The sequence below is a fragment of the Wasmannia auropunctata genome, unplaced genomic scaffold, assembly GCF_000956235.1.
Source record: "Wasmannia auropunctata unplaced genomic scaffold, wasmannia.A_1.0 LD336116.1, whole genome shotgun sequence".
Lineage (NCBI taxonomy): Eukaryota > Metazoa > Arthropoda > Insecta > Hymenoptera > Formicidae > Wasmannia > Wasmannia auropunctata.
In genome coordinates this window covers 649465-663198 of record NW_012026774.1, presented here as the reverse complement: position 1 = coordinate 663198, position 13734 = coordinate 649465, and the positions used below count along the sequence as shown (strand labels likewise).

The 13734-nt window shown below is 38.1% G+C and overlaps 1 protein-coding gene across 7 annotated transcripts in view; it reads right to left on the bottom strand.

Moving 5' to 3' along the window:
• LOC105450282 (KN motif and ankyrin repeat domain-containing protein 1) overlaps window positions 1-13734 on the bottom strand; it is a 34304-nt gene that overhangs the window by 3614 nt on the left and 16956 nt on the right. For 3 of the 7 annotated variants that reach the window (XM_011690144.1, XM_011690091.1, XM_011690203.1), the window contains exons 3-8: window positions 13258-13448; window positions 12376-12613; window positions 3718-3833; window positions 3277-3357; window positions 2389-2619; window positions 217-1463 (exon numbers count right to left, since the gene is read on the bottom strand). In XM_011690144.1, coding sequence (XP_011688446.1) covers window positions 217-1463; window positions 2389-2619; window positions 3277-3357; window positions 3718-3833; window positions 12376-12613; window positions 13258-13448 — 2104 coding nt within the window. The other 4 variants (XM_011690287.1, XM_011690518.1, XM_011690357.1 and 1 more) reach the window with 4 other exon arrangements.

Below are 13734 nucleotides of genomic sequence, written 5' to 3'. Positions count from 1 at the left end.
TATACGAAAATTATGGGATAAATTAATTTACCCTTTTCAAGTTACTATTTTTTTTTTGGAGAATAACTTAGACACAGTTAACAATTTATTTTTCATAGATTGGGAATTATTTTGCGATAAAAATGTTAAATTCTTAATCTCTATAAAATCTTCATTAATTCTCCAGTATCTCGTAAAAGATAAGATAAAATAAAGATGTAATCCCAAGTGACTAACCGATTGCTACTGTCGTACTGCTCTTTATTGTCCGCGTCGTATCTAATCACACCGACGGCTGGTATTTTCGTGTAGGTGTCCTGGCGTTTGAATTGCCGCCTGTGATCGCTGGTATTCAGGGGAATATGGGACGGCCTCGGGATCCTGGATATCATGTTGCTGTTCTGATAATTCAGGCTGTTCTCCGCATTATTCGCGATTTGCTTCGCCAGACTTTTGATCGTTTCCTTGCAATTGTCGCAATAATTCGCCGCGCAAGAGATCGAGATGTGCGGCCTCACGGACTCGCCGACCGACACGTCGACCAGCGTTTTCTTCACCGTCGAAGTGCCAAAGTCCCGGCACCTTGGGGTGAGACCGGAAGTGTCGGTGCCGCGAGCGATAGTTGTCACCAAGTCTTCCACCATCACCGCTACCGATTTATTGGATTTCGCCTTCGTTCGCGTGTCGCCGTAGTTGAACGAGCGACTTCTCGAGTTCATCGAGTTCAACGACACCGGTGGCTGCACCGCCACTGGATCCGGTCCGACGCACACGCTTCTAGTGCAAGAACCGAATCTGACTCCGATCCCGACCTCCGATGTCGTCGGTTTGGCGGTTACGCTCACGTGCGAGCGCATTTTAAACTGTTCCGTCACCTGGATCGCCTGATCCCGCTTCTCGGCGACTCTCGGCATTTCCGGACTGCACTGAATGCCTCTGGAAGAAGTGTCTTTGACCAAACTGTTTTTGTAATTCCGTAGAGCGTGCTCCACAAGCAATTCAGCGTCTTCCTTCGTCAGGACATCTTTCATACTCAATCTCGTTGTTGTGCTGCAAGAACGCTTCTTGATCTCTTTCTTCGCCTCCGGTGCGATGTCCTCGATTAAAAAGTGACTGCACTGAAGACTCTTGGATTTCTTCTCCGTGTTGACGCCGAAATCCCGCGTCTTTTTTATAGTTTTGCGATTGATCACATTGTTCTCATTGCAGGGCAGTATCGACTCCATTTGAAGCGGAGTTCTTGTCAGCTGCTTCCTTCGTATTTCCGGCAGGATCTCCTCCAGCATCAGTTGACTGCGGGTCAAATTTAATTTCCAGCTACGATGTTGAGAGTCGCAAAAGCTCGAGAGGTTTGATGATTTTTCGTCTGCCAGTACGGCGCTCTGGTCCTGGATCTCGGGCACGATCTCCTCGATTCGCAGATGACTTTTTTGTAACGGCTTGATCGGCGTGCTTGTTATCATACCGACGTCTCTCGTTCGAACCTGCACGCGACCAATTGTTAACACAATGACGTCCAATAAAATTGAGTATAATACGAGTTATTAAAGTATAATTTATTCGAGTCATAATATTTATCTCTTTCTAAAAATTAATTAATATTGATATAATTGCTACGCAATATTACGTAAAATAGTGTCATATTGATTTTAGATATACACTGTTGATCGCTTTAAATATTACGAACCATTGCATACCGAGCAGATTATATTGCCGATGACGTATCTGGGAAGTTTAAAAAAGAAACGCAGCATAATGTTGAAGAGAGGATACATATTGTAATTAATATATTTATAATCTCGACGTGTCTATTTATAAATATTTATGCGAAATAATAAAGAAATGCGCGCGAAAGTCGCTCGACTTCGGCGATGTGAGAAAACGACACGCGAAGTAACGGGAGCACGGCAAAATTATATATCGCCATTTAAATTCCGATTTTCACTTCTAATTAATAACGAGTAAGCAATCGCTGCTGACTTCTGGATATACATAAATCGACAAATAATTTAACTTTAATTCAATAAGAGTTTCTCACTAATTGTAAATTAGAATTAAAAAACTAGGTATATAATCTAAAGATATTATGTAATCTAAATATATATAATTAAATAGAAGCTTATCATACAATAAGTTAACTTTAATAATCTCTAATCTTAATTTGATTAATTTTTTGTCATTTTCTAAAATTAGATTTAAAAAAGATAAATTTTAAGTTCATAAAATTAGCGAAAAGAACATTTTAAAAGTATATAATATAATATACACTGAAACAGTTAATTAAATAATTCTAATTAAAAAAATCTAAAATTTCAGATTTTTTACGTGTTTTAAACATATATGATTTAGATAGATAAATTATGATTAGGTAGACAAAGTGCGATAATTAAATAAAAATGCAAATTTTACCGGCTGGTACGATACCCCGACGTCCCTTGTCATCACGCCGCACATGGTTCCCATGTCCCTGGTAGACACGCTTCCAGAGTTCTTCAGATTTCGCAGGGTGGTGGTGCGCTGTTCCGAGAACGACTGACTGCGATGCCTGTGCAGGGTGTCGTTGGAGGAATTCGTTTTACTCAGCTCGTCCACTTGCCGCAGAAGATTGCGCTTCTCCTCTTTCAATACCGAGACTTGCACCTGCGAGAGGAAAAGAAAGAGATTGCGTGCGCGAAGTTAGATAAACCCGGTAACAGTATAATTTTTTGTCATGACTGATAAAATTGCGACACATGAGAAAACATGACTTTTAGAATTGCGGAAGTAATAAAAACGTTACTTAAATTTCCGATAAAATGCAAAAATTAGAATTAATATTTTACTTTTAATATTGATTAATATTCTATATAACTATGTCTTTACATCAGTTTTCTGATATCAATAGATGGAATAAGGGATAAAATATTTTGTATTTCATATATTAAAAATGAAATTAATAACAAGATTGATTAAAAATAAAATACTAAATATCTTTATCTTCTTTAACTGTTATTATTTTTTATATAAAATTTATTAAAATAATAATAATTACACGTAAATACCATATATGTAGATATAAGTTTATGAAACGTTTCTATAAAAATGCACGAACTACTTCATATTTTCGCATAGTTTGTGCATTGAACGTGCAACGAGACGTCTTCATAATAGAAACAACGAGATCATGATAAAGCTGCGGGAATATCTTACCCACGAACATTTCGCTAGAACGGAAGAGCTCGCCTGGGTGCAAATTATGCCGGGCGATGAACGTTACGAAAGCGTAGGTGGGAGAATAGGAAATTAGTGAGAACTCACCTGCAGCATGGGAATCGCCTTGACCTGTTCCTCCAGCTCTTTCATCCGTTCCAGAGATGCCGCCATTTGTTCTCTGATATTCTGCAACGCATGAAAATATTATTACTATCTCTTTATATATTCTCATATTTCACAAAATCGAGCACTAATTTACTTATATTATATAAAATTAGAAACTAAAGAAAAGACTTAATAATAAGGATTATTATCAAGTTTAAGATTAGAAATATCTAACTAGAGATTAATTAACCAGAAGCGATAAGGAACAATACACAAATTTTTTTATAAAAAATATAGTGGCAAGGATAGAATTATTACATAACTTTGCAGTTTTTAATCGAATTTTAATATCACACGCAAATTTTTTTCTTACAACATATAAATAAGTCGCAATATAATGTAATAATTACAAAAGTATATAATAAAGTATATTTCTCGTACCTGAAGCGCACCAGTGCTAAGGTTCGAATTGCCACTTCCGACGCTGGCGTTGTCGGAGTCTGCCGGCTGGTCTGCCTGAACCGCATTTTGCACCAGTGCCGTTCCGTTCGTGCCATCTAGCGAAAAAAATCAGTCTTGAAAAACTATACGCTTAATTATTCGCCGCGTTTTATTGTAAGAAATTAATATTGTATTAATTTCTACAAAAACATGGTTGCGTTGAACGTTGAAATATCCACTTTAATCGACCTCCCTCTTAAATCAACTCTGTCCTTTATAGCTTCGTTAACCCTTTAACTAAGAAAATTAATTTAAACTGATTCCTTCGCAGAGATTTTGAGAAAAATACACGCTCTTGGAAAATAAAATCCGTATTTTATATTTATTTAATACTTATTTAGTTTAAGAAACTAATAAAATAATTTCATTAATAAATTGATATTTTATTTCTCTTGTGTTTTTCTGTTTCTTTGTAAAGTGCTAATTATTGACATTTATTGACAGTATTATTCGACAGTAGATTTTTCTCGTGTCATCATTGCACGTATTCTTATGCAATCATAACAGGCTAAGTTCACCTGTTCCAGCGAAATGTTTTTTATCAGCGCAATCGCGTTACAGAGCAGAATGTTATCTCAGAGAGAACAATGAAGAAATGCGATAGACGTTGTAGGAAATTCCTTTGACAATGTCGTGATATGTCTCGTGGGCTCGGCCGCTGCGATACAGAATTTTCAGCATGCAATTCGTGACGAATCGGAATGATACGTCTGCACGAGATATTCCGCAATCTGCAATCTTAATTTTAATAACGTATTCTTGGACAAAATGTTTCTCCAGCGAAGGAACCTCAATGGAATTTTATTTTAATGTTTAAAATTATAAATATAATTAGCATTCGAAATAAATAGTTGAGGCAAAAACGACGATTTCCTTCGTCATTTTCGCCAAGGAAAGATCGACTCCAAATTGGGGAGAAACTTGTCATTAAAATTATAAAGGTCGCAAGGTTGCAGGACATCCTATACATGCATCGTCATTAACGTTGAAGCGCTCGAATCACGCGCATCACGCGCATTGCACATGTGGATTAGGCGAAATAAAAAGAGCTAAACACCGATCTCCAGCATCGTGAAAGTTTCGCAGCAGAGACGAACGTTACTGCCGCATGCCGATCATGAGATCGCGATAAATTTATCGCGAGGAGGAGAGCGAGAAATTAATAAGAGGCGACCGTCTGACCGTTGCGTGCCAAGAGTTACATGTTCGCGTGTCAGACAAAGTCAGTTCTTTTGTCATAATACCGCCGTTTATTTAAAGAGACTTCCAGAAAATTGAATTTTTGAAACGAAAGATTTACGATTGAATTTTCTTAATTAAAATTTCTTTACTCTGAGCAAGTGAAAATGGTGAATTAATAAAATTAATATAGATATAATTCCTCCTTGGATGCGTGAAACGATGCAACTTTTTCTCTGTTATCGCTCTTAAAATGAGTATATTTTGATCGATTGTGACGATAATGCGAATAAGATTTTCCTGACACTCCGATTCCACGATATCGCCCCTGACACTTCCATTTTTCGCTCGTCCACGTTCCAGACAGATGCACTTGTCGAATATGGAAAAAGGCATCGCGCGTTGCAAATAGCTGAAATAACAACGTGATCAGATGTTGGCATATAAAGAGAGAGAGAGAGAGAGAGACCGATCTTTGAGGTCGTTCGATTTCTCGAGGCAAGATAACGAATTCAACTCTCCTGATAACAAACGCAACTTGTGTAGAGTTAGATAAGTAACTGTTAATTGCTTACGCCGCTGCCATTGACGCTAATCGGTATGACGATAAACAATAGCAGTATTAGCAGTCCATTCCGCCGCGGTGGCGATCAAATTGCAAAGAAAAAAAAAACATCGAGTCAAGGTAAACATTGATGCAATCGTCTCTGTTCTATTCGGTGATTTTCCATTTAATTCGAAAATTATCGCGGAAACTATAGTTGACGAGCAAATATCGTAGGAGATATCAAATTTGCGTCACGACTGAAAAATACTTTTGTTTCCAACGCTCGTTTTCAGGCTGATTGTTGAATTAATGAACTCACGGTATTTTCGCTTCGCCTTCATCTTGAGGAAGGGAATCCTCTTCATGATAAACTTTTTCACTCCCATTTTCGCTGTTTGTCGATCTCTCGTCGCTGTTGTGGATCTATTTACTTCTCTGCGCGATTTTTTTTCGAAGAAGGAGATGCACTTGTTGCACGACGAAACACTAGATAGGTTAATATTCCACGCGTCCAACTGAAGTTGCCGATTACTCTCGCACTTTCGTCGTTTACTTCACACTGTTACGGATTTAGGTCCAGTTTCGAACGAGATTTATATCGATCTTTTTTATTGAATCACGGTTGGGTTAATAACGTCTCGCAAGTAAATTAATTAAAAATTATAGCTATTATAGCGTCATTTTTTTTGTTTAGTGTTCTCGTAATATTTCAAATCTGTCATCAATCTTTCAGGTACATAATTCGGTACATTAGCGTATTATCGGATTATGCATAAATTATCATAATTTCCAATTTTCCACAATTTTTTATTTCCTTCGATTTTAGAATAACGCGCTAACGCTTTGGATTCAATTTATTATCGGCTAACATTAATTATCAATTTCACAACATCACAGATCTATTTTATACTCGATAATTTCTTTTCTCAAAATTTGGACTATTTTTTCTCTAGCCAATAATGAGTCAGTATTCAAAAGTGAAAAGTTATAAGATTGGTATTACTCATTTTTCTACGGCGCGACGTGTGTGTGACCAACTTCATAGTGACGCGATTTATCGTGTGTCGAACCGCGCGTTACTCCGCCGCGAAATCGTCGGTCTTTTTCGCACTGCCGGTCGCGAAATCGTTCTCGCAATCGTCCTCGCTCGCAATCTCGGCCGATTTCCCTGGATGACGGAGCCGTCGAGGAGTCCAAGCTGTCCAGGCCGCCCGTCGCCGATGCGCCGACACACCGACGTACCCCGCTACGAGGTTAGTGTTATTTTCGTTTATTTCCCATCTTTATATTTCGGCGAATTGGGTCGCCCGGAGAAACGGCTCACTCGCGGAGGGCGACTTTAAAAGTCGCTCGAAATTGGCGATATATAATTGGCTCGACGAGGCAACCGAGAGACGATCACATCGCGACGCTCGCGTGTAGATATACCTAGGCAAATTCGTTCGTTCGTTCGTTCGTTCGCGTTCGGCGCGTCGCGGCGCGGCGCCCTGATATACACCCGGCTGATAGTCCGTCGCGGCTCCTCGCCGCTTCGGCGACAGTTTGCGTTTGACTACTGTGATGCCGTCGAGCCTCGGCGAACGCGCCCGGCCGTTCGCGTTAAAGGTGAATGGAGGTGGGGGACGAGACGAGAGCCTCTCTTCCTTCGTTGCCCTCTTCTTCTTTCGATGCCCCCTCGATTTGCTAATCGCGGGAAAAAAGAGCGCCGGCGTCTCGCGGCGGTATCCGGGTCTATCTATCTTGTCCGCGAGAATAGCGCAACGAGCTGCTTGTTTCCACGAAATGTCTGCTTTTGAAGAATCAATGTTGAGAGTGAAACAGCAGTTAATAATCCACTTTTATTAAATATACGTTCGCACAATCGATCTTACCAACTCGTAAAAATCATTGAAAAAAACATAACAATAACAAGCAAGTTGTAAAGAAACGACGAACGATTACATTTTCGGTGAAATCGACTCCAATTAATAGCGAGATACGTGTCAGTGATTTTTGATCAATAAATTAATCATTTTGTATAGATATTTATGTTTCCGATTGAAAATTTAACGGTTTTTATTTAAGGTAAAATTATTTCGTTTGAAATTTCGCGTTCTACTCCGAGAGAGTGAGAAATAATGATTTATGTATGCTCGTTGCGCTCGAAAGAAGGTTTCGGTACGGGGGAAATAAGCGGAGTAATAGTTAATGATGTGTAGAAAATTAATGATCTACCCGAAAGGGTTTGCATCCTGCGAACCTTTATAATTTTCGCATACGCTCATACGCGTCATTAATTAATATTGCTTGATGATGATTACGTAACAATGGATGTTACTATAACGTTGAAAATTAATGGGCTTTACCGTTTTCTTTAATAAAGATATACTTGTGTTGGAAAGGCGTACGCGAGGAATTTTTATGTTTTACAAACACGACCGTGTACAATTAACGTCGTAATTGAGCAATGACTGACTGATATTCATTGAACGTTGATTAGCTGGCGTACATAATTTCTTCTGAATTAAGCATATGCATGTTAATGTTGGCGACGATTAAACGGCAATTGTATAATACAAAGTCGCCAAACAGGCGAACATATTGCCATCCGCGGGCAATTAATTAGCCTATATTTGTCGCAATTACCGCGACACGCGTAGGTACTCACGCGAGACCGAACCTTAAACATGAGAAACGATAAAATATTCATGATTACGCCACGGAGCACTTCCCCCCTTCCCCTGGCACAAGACTTGCTTATATTATTTATACCGCACGACGTCCTTCCCGATTACACAGTCGTCGAATTTATATCGTTGCTGTAGCAGTTTCGCGATCTTATTTTCGTTCGTTCTCGATGCACGTGCTTCGAAAATAGTTGAACCAGTTGGGTGCGCGCGTGTCTAGCTCGACAGGTGCAGGCGACCATATGTGACCACCTTGCCCGCGCAAGGTTGCACCGAAATGGCTAGGAACGGTGACGGTGAAGTCACGCTACGCGAGCAATCGGTCTTGACTACCAACCATTTTGCACGTTACATGTGAAATTCTGAAATTCAATCGCGCTAACACTCTGTCGTGAGCAGCCGGTTATTTTGAGCTCCAGCGAGGCAAAACTTCGACGTCTCGTTTCTGTTTATGACACTGCAGGCAAACACCCCGTTACCATGGCATGACACGCATCATTTCACTTTCCTAATCAGACACGACAGTTGAGAATTACTACGAAAATTTACATGCATCGAAAGCATATTGCATTATGGAAATGTATTTCCCTTCTTAATGTTTAATTTTATCAGTATTCTCTTTTTAGAGAGTGCATGCTGTTTAACAAATATATCAAAAATATATAAATAATAATGTGGTAAACGTTTACTTCTTTACAAATCGTTATAGAGATCTGTTAAAACGAGTATCTATTATGCGGACATGCACGTTGGACGATCGCGCGATGCATTTTTGTGTACGTATACATTGCCGAATTCGCGATTGTATATAAAGGGTGGTGTACATCGCGATCGAACAATGACGATGTAACGGCAATGTAACCGCGGGGTAATACGGTTGCGCCTCGAGGAAAACGCGGTGGCGGTTGCACCGCCACCGGTACAACGACCGGAAGCAGGTGGTTCCAGCCACGCACCGGCGGCTTCCACGCCGCGTTCCGCAGCGCGAGCCTCGCGAACTCGTACGGTACGGTACGTACCTCCTTTCTGCGTGCCCGCGAAGAGAAACGACCGCCAGCTATCTTCGAATCGCGATTTAATAGCACGTAAAGCCGCAAGAAACTGCCGCGACGCGTTTTCACGTGGGATTTAATCGACGGGCGATGCCGGAGAGGCTCGTTGCGCGGTAGATCCGATCTCCGAGGGATGATTTGACGTAGTGTGTTATTATACTTTAAGATCTGTTAATTGTTGGTTTAGAACGTGCGTTTTTGCGGATATTAACCCTAAAGCTGGCGAGGTATCTCGAGCATCTTTCCTTTCGTTGTCTAGAAATGTAATTTAGTCGATTTTTCTTTCGCGGAAATAATAGACGTTATTAAAACTTTCTTTCGCTTTGAAATATTTACCGTTATCTATAGCGATCTTGAATAATTTTTTTCCTCTGCATATTTCATTAGAATATTTAGTAATTTACTAATAAAAGATAGATAAAAATAATTCTCATTATACATGCATATAAACGTTCATAATATATAATACTAATCCTTAATACATATAACAGAAAAATGATATAATAATAAAATCGGAATATAAAAATTTTTTATATATCATTAAAATTATTGTTAAAAATTTTTGATTGCAAACATATTCACTTTCAGAGAAATAAGTTTATTGGCGCACATAATATAAAAAAAAATATAATATTTTTACAAGTATTTTATTAAAGCTAACTCAAATTCTAAATTCGTTGGTTAAAAAATAAACAAAAAAGTTTTTCTCTCTCTTTCTCTCTTTGCGCTTGAGGAGATACAGTTGCAAAGCGTATAATAAATAACGATTCATTCATTCATTCTTTCTTTCTTTCTTTTCTCTTCAATTCTAATCTCTAGTTAAATTTTTCCTTTTTTGAACATCCTCTTTTCTTTTGTGAAGATTGTATAATACTAATTGCCAGTTGATTGACGAAAGAAGATACCGCCCGTTTTACCTTGCAACACGTTTCCGTTGTCGGCGACGTGCTGTCGGTCACACGATAAATCGCAAAACAAGCGTAAGAATGAGCCGACTCGTCTCGTTGAAAGAGACAAGGGGAGAACTCTTTTCTCCAAGACAGACAGCTCCCCTTGGATCCGTGAGAACCGCGATTGTCGTCAAGTGAAACATAATCAGCATAACAGCTTCGTTAATCGGCGAGAGAGTGAAATGCGTGCGAAGCAGGCTGATGTTCTCCAAATTATCAGATAAGTGTGATCGATAGCAAAATAAAAAAATCATCAATGGTATCAATGACCGTCTCATTCCTTAATCAGTCGGGAAAACATCTGACTCAATACGAGATAAATGTCTTTTGTCTAATGATTCTTCTAAACTTCGTGCTATATTGCATTGATCTCGAAAGAAAATATTTGTTCCTATTCGATGAAATTTATTTCATACTTTAATATTTAGAACATTTGTTTTAAATATCTATACATTCGATAAAACTAGAATAAATTCTAATTAATATAATTATTATTTTGTATTAATTATTGATACCGTGTAATTATTGTACCGAATAATTATTGTTTATAATTTATTTCGAATATTCATATTGTGTTCTTTGCATTAAAATTTTATTTTAATTAAACTTTAACATAGATATTCAACATCCAATAATATCAGTTAATTTGCCATTCTATTTAAATTTATTATGAAAAAATACTTTAATAATTTCAAAATGCAAGAATTTGCAAACCATTGCATGAACCCCTACGCGATACTTCAAAGCAAGATAGGACATCTTTTTAAGGCATTTTAAAGGAATAACGGTTTCCGGAGTAGCATTTTAAAAACATCTGATAAAATTAAGAGTCTGCGAAATAAAATGTTTAACGGCGACAGCACGATTTCTTCGTAATTAAAAGTGGTACGTTTAAAGGAGTTATAAAATTCTGAGTTTATAATATCCTCATGAAAATTCTTTACCGTACACCGATGATAAAAGTCACTTATTATGAGTTCGTATAAATGTAATAAAAAAATAACTGTGTATACGCGCACAGAAGTTTGCACACCTTTTTTCTTCATTTTAACGATTCTTTTTTTTCGCTTTAACGATGTAATTGAAATTAATAAGGAATTTTAATTATTTTGGGAAGTTTTATAATTTTAATTGCGCATGAAAATTTCTCGAAGAAGAGAAACTAAATTAATTCGGATAGTGTATAGCGCAAAACAAAATGAAGGAACATATCTCTTATACAAAATGATATAGCGAAAAGAAAATATTCAGCAGAATAAACGCATTCATTTGCATCGTAGAAGGTAACGGAAGATATGCCGTGAACACAACGGAAAAAATGTTACACGTTCGTTACTCCGCTTCCTCGCAATTTAATTATAGCCGCGCACTTTCAATCGGCAAGGTGTTATTCAATTATCACCTCGGACGCCGAAAGCTTACGCACAAGTAATTTCTAACGCGTCGATGATTCCGAACAATTCAATTTCCGCGGCGATTTATTCCGTACGCGAGACCTCGTGAAATTAACACTGGTGCCTATAACAAGGCGATCGCATAACGAAATAATTAACGTGTTCCGATGCCGTGGCGACTTCAAAGCGGCACCTAAGACACGGAAGGGGCCGTTTCTTTCCTCGCATCGCTTCCTCGCTATACTTATAGCAGGTCATTGGGCCATGGAGAATCCTAAGATGGCCGGGAACGGATTTAGCGCGAGGAAATCCAATGTGCGTGAAAAATTATCAGAGCTCTTTTATTTACTCCGCTCCTTCACCACAGCCGTTAATTCGTCGCACGATTCATTGTGCTTTTTACGGCGCGGCGGCGGTCGCAAAAGCGTTTTTCTTCAAAATGACATTCCGATTTTTCGCCATGAATTTTTCGCTCGACCGAATTTTACCGTTAATATTAGAGATCAGAACTCTGTTTCTGACAATCGAGAGATGAGTCAGTACTTAACACGAAGTAGATCATAAAATCTTCAAGATTTTTCAAGAAACTTCAAGAAATTAATAAGTGCAGTCTACCGATAATTGTTTCTACAAAAAAGACAAATGTTGCAAACGTCAAATTCATGACGCAATATTTTAATAGAGAAATCATAACTATATAATTAATTTTATACACTTATTCTATAACAATTTTTTATGAATTTGATATTGTAATTTGTATTTAACGTTTGCAATATTTCTCGTTCTTATGTGAAGGAAGCAATATCTTACCGATTTCTGTGACAAGTCGACGATCAAAAGTTTTCGATGATTTGCAAGATCGCTTGAGGGTCGCCTCGAAGTCATCCACGACATCGCTGAGATCCACGACTGGCGAGGGATGCAAATCTCTCTGCTGTCTTGGTGGCGGATGATTTGATCTCGGCGAAGTAGTCACTCCATTCGCGGTCGTACATTCTTGCGGTATTTTCGGTAATTCGGCCTCTATGCCCGCCAGTGCCGGACTTACCTAGAATCAAAAATAAAGGAATCTAACACGAAGGCGCTTGTTCGCCATGTCCGATGAATTATGTCCGTGCACTGCATTGCGCTTTGTCGACTGATTTATCTCGAATCTTCACGGTTTCGTCGCCCTGCGATGAGCACGTTTATCTCGTCGGAGTCGGTAAATTTTAGCGGAAACATAGTGCAAACTAGGCACGATAGTATGAAGTAATTTGATACAATGTTCGTTAAAGTTACGGTAATTTTTACGATATAAACATAGAATTAAAAGACATTTAAGAAAATCTATGACTTGTCACAATTTTCATTTTTATCAGGCCATAATACGTCAATTATTATTATTATTTATCATATCCCACTTTACTTAATTACAAAATAAATGTTAAATTTATTTTAATTAAGATTCGCTGTCTCGGTAATTAAATTAAAGCAAAATTTTATCATTTATTATAATAATCAATATTATTATAAATATAACATGCCTACATAAAATATCTAAAATATCAAATGTAATTTACATATTTGATACAGGTATAAGCATTCGGGAAATCATATGCTGTAGTAATACATAACCGGTTTCACTATTTGTTAAGCGCCGCACAATCGTGCTTTCAGTATACGTAATTAGAGGGATCCCTAATTAATTACCAGGCCCAGGAGAACCTCCATCGACTGACATTGTCTACGGCGTTCTCGCTTCTTGCGTCGCTCCATGCTGGGCCTGTCCCCGGTACTTCCGGCCGCGACGGCTTCGCAATAACGCACAAAGTCCAGATCGATGTGATATCCATAAGGACAACAAAGGCATTTTGAACCGGAAATGTACGCCTGCGTTCCCACTACAAGCAAAAAAATTTTATCTCAGAAAATTTCGTTGAAATATGTTTATCTCTGATAACATGAGTCTTTACTGTTCAAGACAACTGGTCAAGGTCGCATTGTCGAGATAACAGAGATATAATTTCTGCACATTCTGTTTATTCAAAAAGCGCTATATTTCTTCCTTAAATCTAAATTTAAAATTGAATTAATTATTCATTATGATTAATTTATTGTGCCGAGTATATGATTAATGATGCTATTTTATCTAGTAATTAATTTTTCACACTTGAAAAGCATGTTAAA